Raw genomic sequence first — 21649 nt, forward strand, 5'->3', positions numbered from 1 at the left:
ATAAGACCATATTTAACAGTATTATGTTCAGTGTTGGGCACTATGTTATAGGAAAGATGTCAAGCTGGAAATGGTGAAGGGTGCATAGACGATTCACGAGGATATTGCCAGGACTCGAGGGCCTGAGCTATAGGAAGAGGCTGAGAGGCTATTCTTTGGAGCACAGGAGGATGGGGGAATATCTAACAGAGATGTACAAAATCATGAGATGAATAGATCGGGTAAATGTACAGAGTCTCTTGCCCAGAGTAAGGGTATCAAAAACCAAAGGATATAGGTTTAAGGTGAGGGGGAGAGATTTAATAGGAACCTAAAAAGTAACTTTTTCGCACAGAGAGTAGTGGGTATATGAAATGCGTTGCCAGAGGAGATAGTTCAGGCAGGTACTATCGCAACATTTTAAGAAACATTTGGACAGGTACAAGGATAGGATAGGTTTAAAGGGATGTGGCCCAAACGCAGGCAGGTGAGACTAGAGTAAATGGGACATATTGGTCTGTGTGGGAATGTTGGGCGAAAGGGCTGTCTCTCTATGACAGCGGTCTCCAAACTATGGCCCGCAGGCCACATCCGGCCTGCCAGGAGATTTTATCCAGTCCGTGGCAAGCTCTTAGGCGGTGGGGACTGGAGGCAGATTCTTGATTAGTAAGGATGTCAAAGGTTATGGGGGGAAGACAAGAGAATGGGGTTAAGAAGGAAAAATAGATAAGCCATTATTGAATAGCGAAGTAGACTCAATGGGCTGAATGGCCTATTTCTGCTCCTGTCCTTCAGTCTTATAAAATAAAATATTCTAATCCAAACTGGGGTTGCAATACATTTTAAATAACCACTTTATATTACACCTCCATGTTATGAAGGCATTGGGTTCCCAGAAAACTATTGGAATCGTGATTTTCCATAATGCCAAACCTTTTTACCCATTGAATTTTATAAGTAGAGATGCATTCCTATAGAATGTTTTTTTGTCAACAGTAATGCCCCTACAAGGTTTAAGGTGAAGGGAAGAAGATTTAATAGGAATCTGAGGGGTAACTTTTTACGAGGATGCTGCCAGGACTAGAGGGTCTGAGCTATAGGCAGAGGTTGAGTAGGCTGGGACTCTATTCCTTGGAGCGCTGGAGGATGAGTGGTGATTTTATAGAGGTGTATGATCATGAGAGGAATAGATCATGTAGATGCACAGAGTCTCTTGCCCAGAGTAGGCGAATCGAGGACCAGAGGATATAGGTTTAAGGTGAAGGGGAAAAGATTTAATAGGAATCTAAGGGGTAATGTTTTCACACAAAGAGTGGTGGATGTTTGGAAAAAGCTGCCAGAGGTGGTAATTGAGGCAAGAATTATCCCAACATTTAAGAACCAGATAGGTACATAGATAGGACAGGTTTGGAGGGATATGGACCAAACTTGGTCAGGTTGGACTAGTATAACTGGGACATGTTGGCCGGTGTGGGCAAGTTGGGCCGAAGGGCCTGTTTCCACACTATATCATTCTATGACTCTATGACTCCTAGTGTGCAGTCTATTAGCAAAAGAATTCGGATTGTGTTGCAAGCAGAAGTGAAAGGATTATTGTTTTAATTAACTAGAAATTGATTTTGAATTGTTCGATAAAGTATAATTGTACAAATATCAATGGAAGGGTTTGCTTGATCAGTTTACAAAGCAAATTCCTAACGTGACCTCCCGTTCTGAACTGGCAGTCTGTGATCATTGTTCTTGCTAAACTAGTTCTGTTTATGATGATCTCGTTCAAGGTAAAATACATTGGTGATGGAGACCTGAAAGTGACCCATTTATTCTTGCCCTCTGTATTCTTTCCATTAACTAATTCTCAAGCTATGCCAGTATATTACCCCAATCCTGTGGTCACTAAATATCTTTAATAGCCTCTTGTGAGGCACCATATCAAAAGTCTTTTGAATGTCCAAATACACATATAAGAGTTTCAAAACATAATGTTACTTTGAATTTACTCTCTTTCCTGTTAATTATCATGTTAATTATCACTTCATTGCCTTCCATTACAGTGGGGAATGGGGAGGAGCCACTGTGGTGGATGTTTATACAATTTTTTATGTAGTTGTGTGTCTTGTTGCTTTTTTGGTATGACTGCATGACAAACCAACTTCCTCGTATGTTGCAAAACATACTTGGCTAATAAATTACGATTATGATTATAATGATTATGTACTTCTTTCCAAATTCTTTCTCATAACTCTTGAGTCCAGCGATCAGCCTTGCTTTGCTTTATCTGTCGGGCTTGTCTGACCAAAAACTGTCAGCTATCAACTCAAAACGCCAGCTATCAATGTTCTTCAGAGATGCTGCCTGACTTGCTGAATTAATCCAGCACTTTGTGTCTATTTTATTCGTAATCCAGCACCTGCAGTTCCTTGTGTCCTCTGACAATTTCAAGTATAGCCTTTCCAAAGAGGCAGTGAACAAAAACTCTGGTAGCTTCTGGCAAAACATGTTAATACTGGACACTGAGAAATGTAGCATCAGACCTGAAAGAAAAACCCTTTTTTTACTGAGGTAAATATCTTCTGGTTTGATGGCTCAGTTATAAATGTCTATATAAAGTAAACCTTATTTAAAATAGCTCTTGCAAAAAAGGAATTTCGATTCCATGGATTGGCTGATTTTCATCTCAAACTGGAGGCAAAGTTAATTAAGATGTGGTACCACATCACAACACGCATTTGATCTCTTGACTTGAGTTCACACAATACAATTTCCAAAATAAATGTTCTCAAAATTAATATTAATATTTCATGCATCCCACTGTTGCTGAAACTAATCCTGTAAAACGAAAAGGTAGGTTCACCCAAGAAAATAGTATGATAATGAAAGAAAGATAACCTGTTGAAAATGTGGAAATAGAAAGAAAAACACAGGTTTTCCCAGCTCACCTTTCATGAGATGATTATGATCTTCTCCCAGTCATTTTTCTTTTATAATCACTGTGTACAGGTTTGTAATTAACATGCACTTCTTATGTTCATAAGTACATGTTATCTTCACATGCCACATGAGCCTCGTCATCGTTTAGTTTAATTATACAGTGTGGAAACAGACTCTTCGACCCAGCGGGTACGTGCCGACCAGCAATCCCCATACACTGCACTATCCTACACACTAGGGACAATTTACAACTACCGATGCCAATTAACCTCCAAACATGTGCATCTTTGGAGTGGGGGAGAAAACCGAAGCACCCAATGAAAATCCTCGTGGCTACATGGAGAACGTACAAACTCTGTACACCCAGCACCCATAATTAGGATCGAACCGGGCTCGTCAGGATCGAATCCAGGTCTCTGCCGCTGTATGGCAGCAAACTCTACCGCTGTGCCACCATGCCACTCCTAACCTCACCGACATTATCTTCTATTCTTATGACCCTCATACACTTATCTAACCAATATTTGTTAGTGCCAATAACAACGTGCCGTATTTGATAGCTTTCTAGACATCCTAATGAAATAGGTCCTCCTGAATTCCTTAGATTTATGATGTTTATAAAAAAGACAGAGTGCTAGAGTAACTCAACAGCTCAGGCAGTATCTCTGGAGGACATGCTTCGGGTCAGGACCCTTCTTCAGACCCAAAACATCACCTATTCACTCCAGCACACTGTCTATTTTTGAAGACCAGCATCTGCAGATTCTTGTGTCCAGATTTATAATCGTACTTGTAGGCAGAAATATTTTCTGTATGCCTGCAGTAGTAATAATTTATTATATTATTAATTATTATCTCAATATTTATAATAATGTTGAAACCTGCCAAATCTTGTATGTTTCTATGTTTCTATGTTTCTATGTCTATGTTTCTATGTTTCTATGTTTCTATGTTTCTAAACCTGCCAAATCTTGTACACTGCCTTAGTGTAATCTACCATTCTTACACCCTTGTACTCAAGTATGATTGTGCTTATGTATAGTACGATTTTTACAGAGCTGCATGGAAAAAAATAATTTCACTGTACCTAGCTAGGTACATGTGACAATAAAGTACCATTGAACCCATTCATTACTATAACGTTTGCCTCAGGTCACCTCTATTTCTATTTTTTTATGGAAAAGAACCACAATGTTCATTAAAAAAATATATATTGTTAATAAAGTAAACATATTTCAATTTTTGGTATTTTATTCATAAATTGAAAACCAATGAGTAAATAATTATTTTAATAGATAAACCTATAAAATATTTCTGCAAAAAATATTGCCCATTCTTTTTTCAAAACATGACAATAAATTACAGTCCTTTAATAAAATGCCAGTAATAAAAATGAACAGGAAATATCTCCAGATTAAGATTGCATCACATCAAAGACATTAATTCCTATGAGTAATTCACAAGTGACAGAACTAATATTGAGCCTGCTCCTCACATGATCCTGAGTGATTACTTCCCTAACCCCACAACAACCAATTTTTTTTTCTATACAGTACCATTTTTTTTCATTCTTTTTTTCCCAGCTTTTCATTGTTCCGAGTCTGCTGTCGACAGTGATCACTGGCAGCTCACAGCGGAGGTTGAAAAGATGAAAACATATATTACATAAAGTATTCAACAGGTCAGGCAGCATCCATAGGGGAAGAAACATAATTAACTTATCATCAGAATGATCATTCAATGGAAACATTAACTCTGTGTTTTCTCACTGTAGATGCTGCCTGACGTATTGAGTATTTCCAGTACTTTCCATATGCATCTCACATTTCTAGTATTAGAGGTTTTTTTGCTTGTCAGAAAAAGGGATGTTCTTCAATTGTCTTGGAGGAAACTTTAAAACTTAAAACTCCCCAAACTGTTATTTGACAGCTTTGGCGCTGAGGCACTGGAGGCAAAATGGAATAACTCACTGTAATGGAATAGCTAACAAAAAAGAGATTAAAAATTGGGTTGTTGCTTTGGAACTGCAAAAATGCACCAGATTCTTAGACCACTACGAGTTTTCCCAATTTTACTTAAAAATGTTTGAGATGTTAGAACCAAAAATCAAATAATTTAGATAGAATTGACAGATAAGCACAGCCTTGAAACAGGCCCGATGACCCAGACCAACCATCGATCCACCCGTTCACACTAGTTCTAGGTTAGCCCATTTTCTCAACCACTTCCTGCACACCAGGAGCACCTTACAGAGGCTATTTAACCTACGAACCTGTATGTGTTTAGAATGTTGGAGATCATAGCACACGGAGTAAACCCATGTGGTCGCAGGGAGAACGTGCAAACTCCGCACTGACAGCACCTGAAGTCAGGATCAAACTCATATCTCTAGCATTGTGAGGCAGTGGCTCTACCAGCTGTGCTATTGTGTTAAGACTTTAAAAACAACTGACAAGGCTAACTGCTCAAAAATCTAAATTCACCTGAAAATCTAAAAACTCATTTGAATGTTAACATAAACATTTTGGAAATTCGATAAAAATATTATTTTTTAAGTAAAAAGACTATTTTAAAACTAAGAATCTATTTAAAACTATATACTTTATATAGAAGGAACACTTATTGGAAGGTCTTACAGCCATTCCTTTCAAAGCAATGGAAAAAGACCAAAATGAAACAGAGAAATGGAAGGTGAGCTTCATCAGCAACTCCATTTCCCCTTGCATTTCCCCGCAATATCTGGGACATCCTCATTCTTAAGAATGTATACACTTGTATACACTTGAATTTAGAAGGATGAGAGGGGATCTTATCGAAACATATAAGATTATTAAGGGGAAAAACGTTTTCAGTCAGAGAGTTGTAAATCTGTGGAATTCACTGCCTCAGAAGGCAGTGGAGGCCAATTCTCTGAATGCATTCAAGAGAGAGCTAGATAGAAGGCAGGAACGGGGTACTGATTGAGAATGATCAGCCATGATCACATTGAATGGTGGTGCTGGCTCGATGGGCCGAATGGCCTACTCCTGCACCTATTGTCTATAATGTAACCTGATCAGCACAGTCCACATGAAAATTTTACTTGTCATTTTAATCGGCGTTGATAATAAATCCTTGACAAGTACACAACTGCCGATGCTGTAAACCTGATATAAAAACAGGAAACACTGGACACAACAAAGGGTCACCTATCCATGTCCTGCAGGGACGCTGCCTGACCCATTGAGTTACTCCATTTTGTGTCTTTCCCTGGAAACAAACAACTGGTCTGGCAATATCTGCAGAGAGAAAAACAGAGTGAACATTTCAGTTGCAATGATCCTTCATTAGAACCACTGAAGGGTCATTGGCCCACAACATTAACTCTGTTTCTCTCTCCACAGATGATGCTAAATATCACTAGCGGTAAGTGTTATAAAATCCTTTTTTTTTTAAATTACACATTCTGCAGATTCCATGAGGTCTTGTATAATTTAGTGAACCATGAGACAAGTCAAAGCCAATGCTTTTTGTGCCATTGTGTTGATGTTGTTTCATAGACATGCTGGTGCATTGGCATCTTGAACCACATAGAATGCATATGAATGTGCAGGGACAATGATTGGATGGCCTGCCTGTAGTTCTTTCCCCTTGATAACAGGCAAGGTCTTGTGATCCACCATCTGGAGTAGCTGATCGTTGAGTTTAACAGACCTGTAAAAGAGACAAAACCTTGAGTATCTCAACTAGAACCAAGTTCTGGTCATCAATCTGAAACATCAGCCTGGGTTCTCTCTCCACAGATGCTGCCTGACCTGCTGAGTAGTTCCAGTATTCTGTGTTTAATGAAACCCTCATTATTTTAATTTCCCTTATTTATCAAATTGAGGTGAGAGGGGAAGGATCTAATGAGAACCCAGACATTTTCATACAGAGGGTGGTGGGTATATGCAACGAGCTGTGAGAGGAGATAGCTGAGACAGGTACAATAACATTTAGAAGGTATTTGGACAGATACATGGTTAGAATGATAAAGGTTTAGAAGGATTTAGACTGAAGAAGGGTCTAAACGTCACCCATTCCTTCTCTCCCGAGATGCTGCCTGACCTGCTGAGTTACTCCAGCATTTTGTGAATAAATCGATTTGTACCAGCATCTGCAGTTATTTTCTTATACATAAGGTTTAGAAGGATATGGTTCAAAATCAAGGGCAGGTGGGACTAGAGTAGATGGGGCATGGACGAGTTGTGCTGAGGGACCTGTTTCCATGCTGTATAACTTTAAAAATTGTTTGCACATCAATATAGCATTTACCCAATGGCCAACATTTCTAGATCCTTAACTTTCCTCAAGCTTCTGCACACCAGATATCCCACATGCAGTGTCAAACCAGTTCAAACCGATTACCGTCCCAACAAGTTCAACCACCAAGCCTTTCATTTTGCTGGAGAAAACACAAACTTGCTGATGTAACTCAAGGGGCCAGGCAGCACCTCTGGATAACATGGATAGGTGACGTTTTGGGTCGGGACCTTTCTTCAGACTCATTTAATTTTGCTGGAGTCTGACACAAATTCCCGGCACTGACTCTCCATATCCTGGAAACACATGCGGGTGCTTCATTCTTGGCCCTTCAGGAATTGACATCCAAGAACATAAAGCCATTAACGTGAGGACGAAGAGGAGTAGACCATACCACCCCGCAGGCCATTGAAAGGGTCATGGTCGGTATAATCTTTGCCTCAACTCCTCTTTTCTGACTGTTCTTCATAAACCTCAATTGGCTAAAGTCCAAAAGCCTTGAATATGTTTCAATGACTCAGCCTTCATAGTCTGGGTCACATAATTACAAAGATTCATGTCCCGGTGAGAGGCAAACTCCTCACTGCCATTCCAAATGGGCAACTCATTTTGTTACAATGCCCACTGTTCCCAGTTTGCCCCCAGAAAGGGCAGGTACCAGCTTCCACCCTATCATGCTGCTCAGGAACCTGAAACATAGAGAAACATAAGATGCTGTTCCTTCAAATTGTGTGTGGCCTCACTCTGACAGTAGAGGAGGCACAGGACAGAAAGATCGGTAAGGGAATGGGAAGGGGAGTTAAAATATTTGGCCACCGGCAGATCGCCTATGCCAAGGGGGGCTGAGCGTAAGTGTTCAGTAAACGATCGCCAGGTCCTACACCCTACCTACACCCTTATCTCAATAATTGTTCTCTGACTCTGCGACTATGTTCTGACCTGGAATATCTGCCATAATCAGTAGAAGAAACAAAGAACTGCAGATGCTGGTTTATACCAAAGAGAGACACAAAGTGCTGGAGTAACTCAGCAGGTCAAGCAGCATCTCTGGAGAAAAAGGATAAGTGATGTTTGGGGTCGGGCCTTCTTCAGACTGAAAGTTGGGGATGAGGGGGGAGGGTGGGGGAAGAGCTAGAGGTGAGAAAAGACCAAACCAATCAGGCCAGCCACAATTGACCTCAGGGAGAGTGGTGCCCTGGTAGGTCCATTGTTGGCTCTGGAAGGTGTGATCTCAAGAGGGATACAATGTGGTCAACTGTGAGACTGGTAAAACCACTAGGGTAGAGGAAAGGGACAAGGGGGGAAGTGGGAGAGGAGAGGAATGTAGGTAGGACTTACTTAAAATTAGAGAACTTAACGATCATACTGGAATGCCAGACCGCTGGAAGGCCACACGCCAATTGGAGGAACAGCACTTCATATTTCTCTTGGGTAGCTTACAACCCAGCATTATGAATGTTGAATTCTCCAATTTTACATAACTTCTAACCACACTCCCCTTCTCCACCTTTGTGGTTTTACCAGTTCCACAGTTCACCACATTGCATCACTCATGAGATCACACCTTCTCTGGCCAACAATGGGCCTACCAGGGCACCACCCTGCCTGATTGGTCCTGATCTTTTCTCGCCTCCAGCTCTTCTGTCCTTTTGGCAATGATCTCACCTTTGACTCTGCAACGAATTGAAACCTAAGCTAAACCATTCCTCATGAGGCAACTCCATCTTGCCAGGGATCAAACTAATGAATCTTCTCGGAACTGTTGCTAGCGCACTTATTATATCCGTCCTCAGATACCGGCCCAATGCTATATTTTCTCTGTCGAGTGGTGGAGACACTTCCAGAGTCAAAACAGACATCTAGGCTGTTATCTTAAACAAACAATAATTAGCGCCCTGCCTTGGCAGCTTTTGTAAAGAGAAAGTAAAACACTTTGTACACCTTTTTTGGACTTCTTAGTATTGGAGTTATTCATTTATTGTTTTTTTTGTTATTATATATTATCTAGGTGTTATATGCTTCCATGACTTTTATGGATCAGCCATGATTGAATGATGGAGTAGACTTGTTGGGCTGAATGGCCTAATTCTGCTCTTAGAACTTATGAACTTGTGCAGACCAAGTAAGAATGTCAGTGTTCCATTGCCAGTACACATGACAATTAAACACCCTTCACTCTTGACCTTTAATAAATAAAATTATTGCAGCTGAAAAGTACTTTAAAATCTCCTAAGTGTACAAAAGTTGATGTATCAGCTACAACTTTTTGCTACAAGTGGTGACCATACTGAGAGAGGGAGTGGAGACGGCAGAAATTGTCGCAGCAGATACGATCTGCTGTTGGATTTAACTTTGTACCGATCTGTTTAAAAACCTGTGGAAAGTGGGAGAGCAGCAAGAACTGTAAACAATGCACTTGACATTCAAATAAATTTATAAATACAAAGTGTGGATATTCCAGTCACTGTTACAATGGAAAGAAAAAAGGTTTCTTACTGTGAATATAATCCTTCCACACTGTCACCGGGTTGCAGCAAGAACTGAATAATTTTGTTGGACGGGTCGAACAGAAGGATCTCCTTGTCTTGGGTGCTCAAGTTTAAAGCAAACATTGTCACAGTTCCCTTCTGATAGATTTCGCTGAAAGTGCAAAAAGATACATTGAATTAATATGTTGGAGACAGTGGAAACTGCAGATGCTGAAATCCAGAGCAACAAATAATCTGAGGGGTGACCTTATAGAGGTGCACAAGATGATGAGAGGCATAGATAGGGTAAAAACAGTCTTTTTCCCAGAGTAGGGGAATCACGAACCAGGGGACGGGGGACGGGGGACGGGGGGGGGGGGGGGGGAAGAAATTGAATAGGAACCCAAGGGGCAACATTTTTACATAAAGTAGGTGTATGGAACGAGCAGCCAGAGGAGGTAGTTGAGGCAGGTACTATGGCAAAGTTTAAGAAACATTTGGACAAGTACATGGATAAGACAGGCTTAGAGGGACATGTAATAATAATAATAATAATACATTTTATTTATATAGCGCTTTTCATATACTCAAAGACGCTTTACAGAGATTTTGAGAACATAGGGAAATGAATAAATAGATAAATAAGTAAATAAATAAATGAACAGAGAAAGGAGACAGAAGGTGAGGTGACCTTCAGTGGTTGAAGGCAGTACTGAACAGGTGAGACTTCAGCGATGTTTTGAATGTGGTGAGTGTGGGGGAGTCTCTAACGGTTTGGGGTAGTGAGTTCCATAGGGTGGGAGCAGCGATGGAGAAAGCCCTGTCCCCCCAGGATCTGAGTTTAGTCCGGATGTGGGGGGATAGGAGATTGGCAGCGGCAGAGCGGAGGGTGCAGGTGGGAGTGTGCCTGTGGAGGAGGTCGGTCAGGTAGGATGGGGCCAGGTTATGGAGGGCTTTGTAGGTTATGAGGAGGATTTTGTACTGGATTCTCTGGGGGATGGGGAGCCAGTGGAGTTTATAAAGGACGGGGGTGATATGGTCACGGATCGAGGTGTGTGTGAGTAGACGGGCAGCGGAGTTTTGAATGTATTGAAGTTTATTGATGATTTTTGAGGGTGCGCCATAGAGGAGGCTGTTGCAGTAGTCCAGACGGGAGGTGATGAAGGCGTGGATGAGGGTTTCTGCAGCTGTGGAGGAGAGGGATGGACGGAGACGGGCAATGTTTTTGAGGTGGAAGAAGGCTGTCTTTGTGATGTGTTTGATGTGTTTGTCGAAGGAGAGGGTTTGATCAAGGATGATTCCAAGATTCCGGATGTGAGGTGAGGTGGATACTGGGAGACCATCAATGTTGAGGATGAAGTTTTGGGTGGATTTGGTGAGCGTTTTTGGACCAATGATGATGATTTCAGATTTGTTGCAATTGAGTTTGAGGAAGTTTGATTGAAGCCAAGATTTTATTTCAGTAATGCAGTTTGTCAGTGTAGAGTGTGTGGTGGGGGAGATTGACTTGCTGGAGATGAGGAGCTGGATATCATCGGCGAATCAGTGGAAGTTGAGACCATGACGGCGGATTAATTGACCAAGGGGGAACAGGTAGAGGATGAAGAGGAGGGGGCCAAGGACTGAGCCTTGGGGGACACCTTGGGGGAGGGGAGCGGTGGGGGATTTACAGTTGTTAATGGAGATGAACTGGTGTCTGTCAGAGGTAAGATTTGAACCAGGATAGGGCTGTGCCGGTGATGTTAAGGGAGGTTTCAAGTCGGGTGAGGAGAATGGAGTGATTTATGGTGTCAAAGGCGGCGCTGAGGTCAAGTAGGATGAGGATGTTGAGGTTGCCAGCGTCGGAGGAGAGGAGAATGTCGTTTGTGATTTTGAGGAGCGCAGTTTCAGTACAGTGGTTTGAGCGGAATCCGGATTGGAAAGTTTCATACAGGTTATTGGTAGAGAGGTGGTATTTGAGTTGGGAAGCTACAGCACGTTCCAAAACTTTGGACAGAAAGGGTAGGTTGGAGATTGGTCTGAAGTTGTTTGGGGTGTCAGGGTTTAGACCAGGTTTTTTCAGAATGGGGGTGACAGCAGCGATTTTGAGGGATGGCAGGACGATGCCAGTGGACAGGGAGGAGTTTATTGTTGCAGTGATAAGTGGAGAGAGAGCAGGAAGGCAGGCCTTGACAAAGCTGGAGGGGATGGGGTCCAGAGAGCAGGTGGCAGTTTTTATTCCTGTGTCAAACGCAGGCATGTGGAACTTGTGTAGATGGGGCATGAACGATGTGGGTAAGTTGGGCCGAAGGGTCTGTTCTCACGCTGTTGTACGACTCTATGAATTAATGTTAGAGGAACTCGGTGGATCGAGCGACATCTGTGCAAGGAAGTGCACAAAAAAACTTTTTGGGTTGGGACCCTTCATCCGGACAGTCCCAGCCTAGCCACCACATTTTCAGGGGGACTTCCGGGGAGGATTTCAAATGCACTCTCGTGATTTTGTTTGGATTAATGTAGGCACTGGACCATCAGTTGCCGGATAATTGATGGTGGACCTGTGGTATTATCTGCTTTTAATCAGGTAGTGGTGACAGCTAAATCCTCTCCACTTTGCTAATGACTTGCTTCCAACATTTCATTTGCATTAGAGTATTTGAGATTGCTTCCCCCAACCTCCCATCCCACTGAGCCACAGACTCCATGGTTCTCAGAGAGCACCAATAATTAAATGAAGAAACATCCCCAGGCTCGACCCATGACACAGCTGCACACCCACTCAAGAAAACTGCAACTCTGCTGTATTTTTTGCCTTCCTGGAAACTAAGTTGTGAAAAGGCAGTGTCAAAAACCACTTCATTTCTGTGTCATTTACAGATGCAGCTGAGTGATGCTGGAGGAAATGAATGTTCACACTTAAAACAAAACAAAATGATAAACAAAACACATAATTATAAAGAGAATAGTGTCAGCCACTGCAGGTTTACATTCTTAGAATTAAACTGAAAATATTACAACGATTTCTTATTGCAAACAAATACCAACAGTACAAGGGTTCGAAAGCTGGCAATGAGAAAGCAATTACATTTCAAGAGTTAGTTAATAAGAATGTCTCTATTTCTAAATGGTGCAAATAACCCAGTTTAGTTCAGAGATACAGAATGGCAACAGGCCCTTCAGCCAACCGAGTCCACCCTTACCATCGATCACCCGTTCACACTAGTTCTGTATTACCCCACTTTCACATTCACTCCCTCCACACCAGGAGCAATTTACAGAAGCCAATTAACGTACAAACCCGCACATCTTAGGAATGTGGGAAGAAACCGGAGCACCCAGAGAAAATCCACTTTGTCACAGGGATAAGGTGCAATCTCCACACAGACACCGCCTGTAGTCAGGATCGAAACCGGGTCTCTGGTGCTGTGAGGCAGCAGTTCTACCACTATTTAGACTATGGAAACCTATACACCTACCTTCTGTGATGGTGGCAAATTATATGTGTGGTAAACTGCTTTTGCTTGTCAGTTCCTCAGGTTTACTGCAGCCAAACTGCTTTCAGTTTTGTAATTTAAATATATAATGATGAAATTCAAACAGAATGCAACTTTTGACTGAGATTTCTGCATTGCCTGTTCAAAATATTTCTCCCTGGATCCCTGCAGCACCTGAATGATACACTTGGTCTTGACTCCTCAGTTGCAAAAACACTGGATATACATCAGTATCATTTGTCGTCAATTTACCAGTTTAGCTAATATTCACTTTTCAATCTCAGATTTGTATTGAAGATCCCTGGCAAGCATTCTCACAAGTGGTTTGGGCAGTATTTATCCTTTAATCAACATCTAAATAGAAACAAGACAAAAGAAACAAGGAACTGCAGGCGCAGATTTTTTTAAAAGACACAAAGTGCTGGAGCATCTCAGCGAGTCAGGCAGCATCCCTGGAAAACATGAATAGGGTCAGGACCCTTCTTCCAATTTAATTTTGCAAATCAGCATCTGCTTCTACATAAATAGAAAAGATCTTATAGTTGTGTCATAGCTGTATGCAGTTTGGCAGCCAAAATTTCTCACACCACATGGACACACTTCAAAAACATAATGACTTTTAAAGTGTCCAGTTAGCTCAAACATGCGAACATGCCACAGAGTGTGTTCTTTCTCGTGATGTCAGTTCTTCATAATTTGCTTCTAGCAACCTCATAATTAAATAGATGGAAGTGAAACCTGATAATGAAAGCATTGAATTTCAATGTGACAACACAACACAGCAAGCATGGTCATTGAAATCCATCTTCTCAATACCCAAAATACCCCAGGCCAGTAGAATTATGTTCAGATTCCTTCATTACCTAGTGGGGTTGGTACAATGCATGTACACGCGCAGAGTTCCCTCATTTCCTTTATCACTGGGTGCTGCAGACACATTCAGCACCTTGGTGCCTACCAGTTGTTTATAAATTAGGGAAAGCCAGTAATCCTGCCAAAAGAATAAACAAGGATCACACTCACATCATTGTCATGAATTTATAAGATTTTGATATGGGCACTAGAATGTAACATTTTGGCTTAAATCAGAGGTAAGATATACAATCTTCAATGCAACATCAGCAGTAAGCATTTAGCATTATAATCAAAATCCATTCTCTCAATATCCACCAAAAATCACGCTGGACAACAAAATCGAGTGAGTGGAGACACAAAGCACTACAGATGCTGGGATCTTCAGCAAAATGCAAAGATCTGGAGCAGTGACCATAGAATCATACAGCATGGAAATAGGTCCTTCGGCCCAACTTGTCTGACCATCATGCCCCGTCTACACTCGTCCCACCTGCCTGTTTTTGGCCCATACCCCTCTAAACCTACCCCACCCATGTACCTGCCTAAATGTTTCTTAAACGCTGCGATAGTACCTGCCTCAACTACCTTCTTCAGCAGCTTGTTCCATACACCCATCACTCTTTGTGTAAATTCCCCTCATGTTCCCATTGAAACTTCCCCCCCTCACCTAAAACCTAAGTCCTCTGGTTCTCGATTCCTCAACTCTCAGCAAAATACTCTGTGTGTTTACCTGATCTATTCCTCTCGTGACTTTGTACACCTTATAAGATCCTCACTCATCCTCCTGCCCTCCAAGGAATAGAGTCAATAGACAATAGACAATAGGTGCAGGAGTAGGCCATTCAGCCCTTCGAGCCAGCACCGCCATTCAATGCGATCATGGCTGATCACTCTCAATCAGTACCCCGTTCCTGCCTTCTCCCCATACCCTCTCACTCCGCTATCCTTAAGAGCTCTATCCAGCTCTCTCTTGAAAGCATCCAACGAACTGGCCTCCACTGCCTTCTGAGGCAGAGAATTCCACAGAAGGCCTGTTCAACCTTTCCCTATAGCTCAGACCCTCGAGTCTTGGCAATATCCTGATAAATCTTCTCTGAACTCTTTCAAGCTTGACAACGTCTTTCCTATAACATGGTGACCATAGCTGAACATAAAAATCTAAATGTGGCCTCACCAATGTCTTACATAACCATAACATGAGTTCCCAACTTCTATACTCAATACTCTGACTGAAACTCTGAGTGAGTCATAAGGTCATAAGGTGCGAAGGAAAGAACTGCAGATGCTGGTTTAAATCGAAGGTAGACACAAAATGTTGGAGTAACTTAGCAGGACAGGCAGCATCTCTGGAGAGAAGGAATGGGCGATGTTTCAGGTCGAGACCCTTCTTCAGACTGATCAGTCTGAAGAAGGGTCTCGACCTGAAACGCCGCCCACTCCTTCTCTCCAGAGATGCTGCCTGTCCCGCTGAGTTACTCCAGCATTTTGTGTCTACCATAAGGTCATAAGGAATGTACAGGGCCCTAGTGAGACCGCAGCTGGAGTACTGTGCGCTGTTTTGGTCTCCAAATTTGAGGAAGGATATTCTTGCTATTGAGGGTGTGCAGCGTAGGTTTACTAGGTTAATTCCCGGAATGGCGGGACTGTCATATGTTGAAAGACTGGAGCGACTAGGCTTGTATACATTGGAATTTAGAAGGATGAGAGGAGATCTTATCGAAACGTATAAGATTATTAAGGGGTTGGACACGTTAGAGGCAGGAAACATGTTCCCAATGTTGGGGGAGTCCAGAACAAGGGGCCACATTTTAAGAATAAAGGGTAGGCCATTTAGAACTGAGATGAGGAAAAACTTTTTCAGTCAGAGAGTTGTGAATCTGTGGAATTCTCTGCCTCAGAAGGCAGTGGAGGCCAATTCTCTGAATGCATTCAAGAGAGAGCTAGATAGAGCTCTTAAGGATAGCAGAGTCAGGGGGTATGGAGAGAAGGCAGGAACGGGGTACTGATTGAGAATGATCAGCCATGATCACATTGAATGGCGGTGCTGGCTCGAAGGGCCGAATGGCCTCCTCCTGCACCTATTGTCTATTGAATCGGAGTAGAATTAGGCCATTCGGCTCATCAAGTCTACTCCACCATTCAATCGTGGCTGATCTATCTCTCCCTCCTAACCCATTCTCCTGCCTTCTCCCCATAACCTCTGACACCTGTACTAATCAAGAATCTATCAATCTCTGCCGTAAAAATATCCACTGGTTTGGCCTCCACAGCCTTCTGTGTCACAGAATTCCACAGATTCACCACCCTCTGACTGAAGAAATTTCTCACCTCTTTCCTAAAAGAACACCCTTTAATTCTGAGGCTATGACCTACTAGTGGAAACATCCTCACCACATCCACTCTATCCAAGCCTTTCACTATTCTAGTGTTCAAGTGTTCGTCCATGCGATTTTACAACCTTTTTCAGTGAGGTAATGCAACGTCTTTATTAAGTACTGAACCATACGTACAGGCAAAGGGTCAAGGTTCCAATCCACCAGCTGGTAGTAGGCAGCACCAACCAAAACCTGTCTGATGACAACGTCAATGCCCATTTTAGCAGACAGCCCAAGTTTGTCCAACCACCTGTAAAATAATGAGGAATAGATAAGGACCCACAACTGCCTCAGAAAGATGGCTCTGACAATTCAGAAGCGTGAACTTTGGGCACTTTGCAGAGCCACATTCATCTAGATCTCTGCAGCTCTCTGCATTGAGTGTCAATCTGTGCAGAGTCCTTACTTGCTGCCTTCACTATACTGAAGAAAAGCTCTACCATATTTCATGGGGCTGTTGAGATCAAGATTGTCACCCATTCCTTCTCTCCCGAGATGCTGCCTGACCTGCTGAGTTACTCCAGCATTTTGTGAATAAATACCTTCTGTTTACCAAAGGTACAAATGCCACTTCAGTCCGTCTCCTTTGAGAAGACCATAAGACCGTAAGAGCAGAAGTTTAGTTTAGTTTAGTTTATTATTGTCATGTGCACCGATATACAGTGAAAAGCTTTTGTTTACATGCTACCCAGTTTTTAAAAAAAGACAAAAAAATTAATAGAGTCAAGCCATCCACAATGCAAAGATAAAGGATAAAAGGTACAAAGTTTAGTGCAAAGATATAAAATTGAAGTTGAATAAAGTCAGTTTAAAGTAAGTTCAAAGGTCTCCAATGTGGTAGATGGGAGGTCAGGCTGATGAGAGGATGTTTCAGTTGCCTGATCACTGCTGGGAAGAAACTATTCCTGAATCTGGCAGTGTATGCTTTTAAACTTCTTTCTCTCCTGTCTGATGGGAGAGGGGAGAAGAGGGAGTGACCAGGTTGAGACTGGACCTTGAATATGCTGGTGGCCTTAGTTTAGTTTAGAGATACAGTGTGGTAACAGGCCATTCAGGCCAATGAGTCAGTGACGACCAGCAATCACCCACAGGCTAGTTCTGTCCTACACACTTGGGACAATTTACAAAAGCCAATTGACCTACAAACCTGCACATCTTTGGAATGTGGGAGGAAACCGGAGCACCCGGAGAAAACCCATGGGATCACAGGGAGGACGTACAAACTCTGTACAGACGTTTGCAATTCACTTTCAAAGTGAGAGAGAGATGGCAAATGTAGATTTAGAATGGTGAATTTGATGCAGAAGGTTTATATTTTACATAATTTGCCATCAAGACATTTTTAATACAATTTCCAAAATAAGAATTTTGCAACTGTTTCATGAAACTGAAGGGGTGCAAAAACTATTTAAGTTTTAACTTTACATAAAGGACAAAAAGAAAATTAAATAAGTCAAAAATGAGATGAGATTCAAGCTAAATATTTGGAGCCAACATCATTTGAAATTAGACACAAAATGCTGGAGTAACTCAGCGGGTCAGGCAGCATCTTTAAAGAAAAGGTATAGATGATGTTTTGGGTTGAAACCCTTCTTCAGACTGAAGAAGGGTCAGACCCGAAATGTCACCTTTTCCTTTTCTCCAGAGATGCTGCCTGACCTGCTGAGTTACTCCAGCATCTTGTGCCTAGCTTCAGTGTGAACCAGCATCTGCAGTCCCTTCCTACAACATTAGGGGCAGCACGGTGGTGCAACTGCCTTACAGTGCTTGCAGCGCCGGTGACCTGGGTTCCATCCTGACTACGGGCGCTGTCTGTACCGAGTTTGTACGTTCTCCCTGTGACCGTGTGGGCTTCCTCCAAGATCTTTGGTTTCCTCCCACACTCCAAAGACGCACAGGTTTGTAGGTTAATTGGTTTGGTATAAATGTAAATCATCCCTAGTGCGTGTAGGATAGTGTTAATGTGCAGGGGATCGCTGGTCGGTGAGGACTCGGTAAGCCGAAGGGCCTGTTTCTGCACTGTATCTCTAAACTAATAATTTGTAAGTAGTTCCTTTATTGGCTAGGTCTGCGCATTGCAGACCAAGGGGATGAAAGACTGCTGCCTGTCACTCCTCAATTCATTGAATTTAGGCTTTGGGGATTGAAGAAGCGAGAGAAGTGACTGTCACGCACAAGACATGCACTTGAGGCAAGGGGGAAATGACGGACAACATCATCTGATGGTGGATGCTGTAAAACTGAACAGATTGCATTATTTGGATGATAGAAAAGTGTCACAGTGTTAAGAATAACACCCAGGGATTAACAATGTACTTTGCAAGACAACAAATGCTTTTCTACTCACATAAAACCAGCTATGAATGTATTTGATAAATTAGGAGCTCCTCCTCCAAATGCTGAACTGGTCTCACCCAACCAAACCTTCTTACCAGGAACTGTTTTAGCCACAACCTGTGGTAAGAGAAAAGGTTCAGCAAGATTATGAGTAGCTCGACTAAACTGCTTTAAATCAGAATTGGCCAAAATGCATTAATCATCTCAACACCTGGTATATCAGAAGCTAATAAATTTAAGCCAATAATTTATTCATCGCAGGGAAACTAACAGTATTGCCAGAGCAAGATGTTTTATGCTAGGCCCTATAATTGTGAATGTCTGTTGTGCATTCAATCCACAACGATACTTCCTCTGTTCACGGTGCCTTTGGAGATCAAGTGAAGTAAGCTGTGCGGTGGGAGTATCCCGACAAGCCATGGCCAAGCCCACCAGCAGGCCCGGCTTGCCCATCAAGGACGGAGGGCACGCCTGGTGCAGTTTTGCATCCACCCCATCACCCACCGCGGGCTACGAACTCTGCCAAGAGCCATCGGCATCGCCGGGACCGTGCTTCTGAGATTGAGGACGGACCCACAAGCAACCGCTGAAAGCGAGGTACACCGTCAAGAATGAGGTGGGCCGCTGAGAGCGTCGAGAGCAAGGTGGACCTTTGTGAGCGAGGAGGACCGTGGTGAGCGAGGTGGATAGTCAAGAACGTAGGAGGACCCGACGGGAGGCCGCTATGAACAAAGGGGGACCTGACGAGGGGGGCCGCCTGCTGCCACAAGCGGCGGCAGGCCAGGTTCACCGCTGCGAGCAGAAGATAAGTCAGTTGGATGAATTCTATGTGACTTTGTCGACGCCAGAAACCTGACGACTCTTGTGCACTGTTGTATGCAAAACAAAGCATTTCACTGTACCTAGCTACGTGTGACAGTAAAGCATCATTGAAGTCAGTGGGTCATGGAAATGCCCGAGAGGCGAGTTGGAGTTGTCAGGACCCTGAGTGAGTTGGATCATGGAGACGGTTGTTATCAGTTGAGGACGTGGTGGCACCAAGACCAAGACATGGTGGCACAAGACGCGTTGTGTTGTGAATGAACTGGTGAACATGGTGCCTGGTGGAGAGCACGGTGAAGACCTACAACACTCAAGGGTACACTTAACTAAAAAAGAGAACTGTTGGACTTCACAAGCTCGGATCTGCTTAGGGAAGTGTATTCACAGTGAAAGCCTGCTTCAGCAGGAGTGCTATGCGCCTGCAGGAACCTTACACAGGTGAATGCAAATATGCCGCGGGATATTTCTCTGCTGGGCGGGGGCTTCAATGTCGGGAGCCACGACCGCCCCGACGTGCAGCAACAGTGGCAGCAGCAGCGTGTTCGCCCGCCCCGGATCGGACTTATCATCGGCGGAGCCGGCCGTCTTCGGAGGCTGCGGGAGCGGCTGCGACGCGACGCGCCTTGGGCTTGGCCCGCTGTGGACCGTCCGGTGCGGCCTGCAACCACAACAACCTGACTGCGGGCGAGGACAGCAGGAGAAGGGAAAGACATTGTGGCCTTCCATCACATTGAGGAGAGAGAGGACTGGAGGAGGAGACTCACTGTGATGGATGTTTCTTTGATGGATGTTTCTTTTTTTTGTGTGTTTTTGGGGTTGGGTAATTTGAATGCCTATTTAATGCTTTTATTGTTGGACTGTGTTTTTGGGGGTTTGGGGGTTGTGTAATTTGAATGCCTATTTAATGCTTTTATTGTTGGACTGTGGGTGACTGAATTTCGTCCAATATTGGATGACAAATAAAGCTATCTTGAATCTTAAAGTAGTACCCAAAAGGTGTGGCGTGATTTCAGATGCCACAAAGCATGCCCTTGTGCTTCTATACATTAGTGTATCATTATGAAGGATCCAGAAGCAACTTGACACCAACCCAATAAACTCCCAGTTTTCTCACAAGATGTTATCACATAGTGTAAATAAATGGGAGAGCATTTCAAGACCATACTAATTATCTAGTGATATTTCTAAACCTACACAGTGTGAATTGGAGACACTGTTAATAGTTGGGAAGCAATGAGTACTCTCATCGGGTTCAATGTAATCTAGCATTCAGTAATAACAGGGATGAGAACCCACTTCTAACTAACTATGTATATAGTTACCTGCAGGGCCTTAGCATAATTTTGATAAAAAGCTTTCAACCTGATATACCCCACCTACACATCATGCTGCCTCAGAAAAGCAGCCAACATAATAAAAGACTTGTCCACACAGTCACTCTTTCATCTCCATGCTCCTGTCGGGCAGAAGGTACAGAAGTTTGAAAGTGCGCACCACCAGGGTCAGGAGCAGCTTCTTCCCCTCTGTTATCAGGCTTCTGAATGGTTTGTCCAATTCACCTCTACCCCATTTCGGACATTGGTCTCTGTCTATGTACCTGATGGGCTACAATGCTGAGAACTATATTCTGCACTCCGTACCTTTCCCTTTGCTCTAACTATTGTACTTGAGTTTGACTTGATTGTATTTATGTATAGTATATCTGATCTGAGTGGACAGGGTGCAAAATGAAGCTTTTCATTCATGAGACAATAAAAAACCTATATCTAAATATTAACTCTTTTCTCTTTACCCAGATGCTGCCTGACCTGCTGAGTGTTTCCAACATTTTCTGGTTTTATTTCATATTTTCAGCTTCAGAAATTATTTTTTCAGATATTGAGTCTACATATTCTTGGGTTCCACTGCTTAATTGTGCATACAATTGGTGAAAAACAAATACAGCAAATGTAATAGACACAAAATGTTGGAGTAACTCAGCGGGACAGGAAGCGCCTCTGGATAGAAGAAATGGGTGACTTTTTGTGTCGAGACCCTTCAGTCTGAAGAAGTTCAGAGATGCTGCCAGCCCTGCCGAGTTACTCCAGTATTTTGTGTCTATCTTCGGTGTAAACCACCATCTGCAGTTTCT

General features: G+C 42.9%; 1 protein-coding gene across 1 annotated transcript in view; it reads right to left on the minus strand.

Moving 5' to 3' along the window:
* Positions 1-4215: 4215 nt before the first annotated feature.
* Positions 4216-21649, minus strand: part of hpse (heparanase) — a 38235-nt gene continuing 20801 nt past the window's right edge. The window contains exons 8-12 of the mRNA XM_078404015.1: positions 18707-18813; positions 16495-16609; positions 13993-14120; positions 9685-9828; positions 4216-6600 (exon numbers count right to left, since the gene is read on the minus strand). Of these exons, the coding sequence (XP_078260141.1) occupies positions 6441-6600; positions 9685-9828; positions 13993-14120; positions 16495-16609; positions 18707-18813 (654 nt within the window). The 3' untranslated portion in view covers positions 4216-6440. The remainder of the gene's footprint in view (positions 6601-9684; positions 9829-13992; positions 14121-16494; positions 16610-18706; positions 18814-21649) is intronic.

The sequence above is a fragment of the Rhinoraja longicauda genome, chromosome 1 (genome assembly GCF_053455715.1).
Source record: "Rhinoraja longicauda isolate Sanriku21f chromosome 1, sRhiLon1.1, whole genome shotgun sequence".
Classification (NCBI taxonomy): Eukaryota; Metazoa; Chordata; class Chondrichthyes; order Rajiformes; family Arhynchobatidae; genus Rhinoraja; species Rhinoraja longicauda.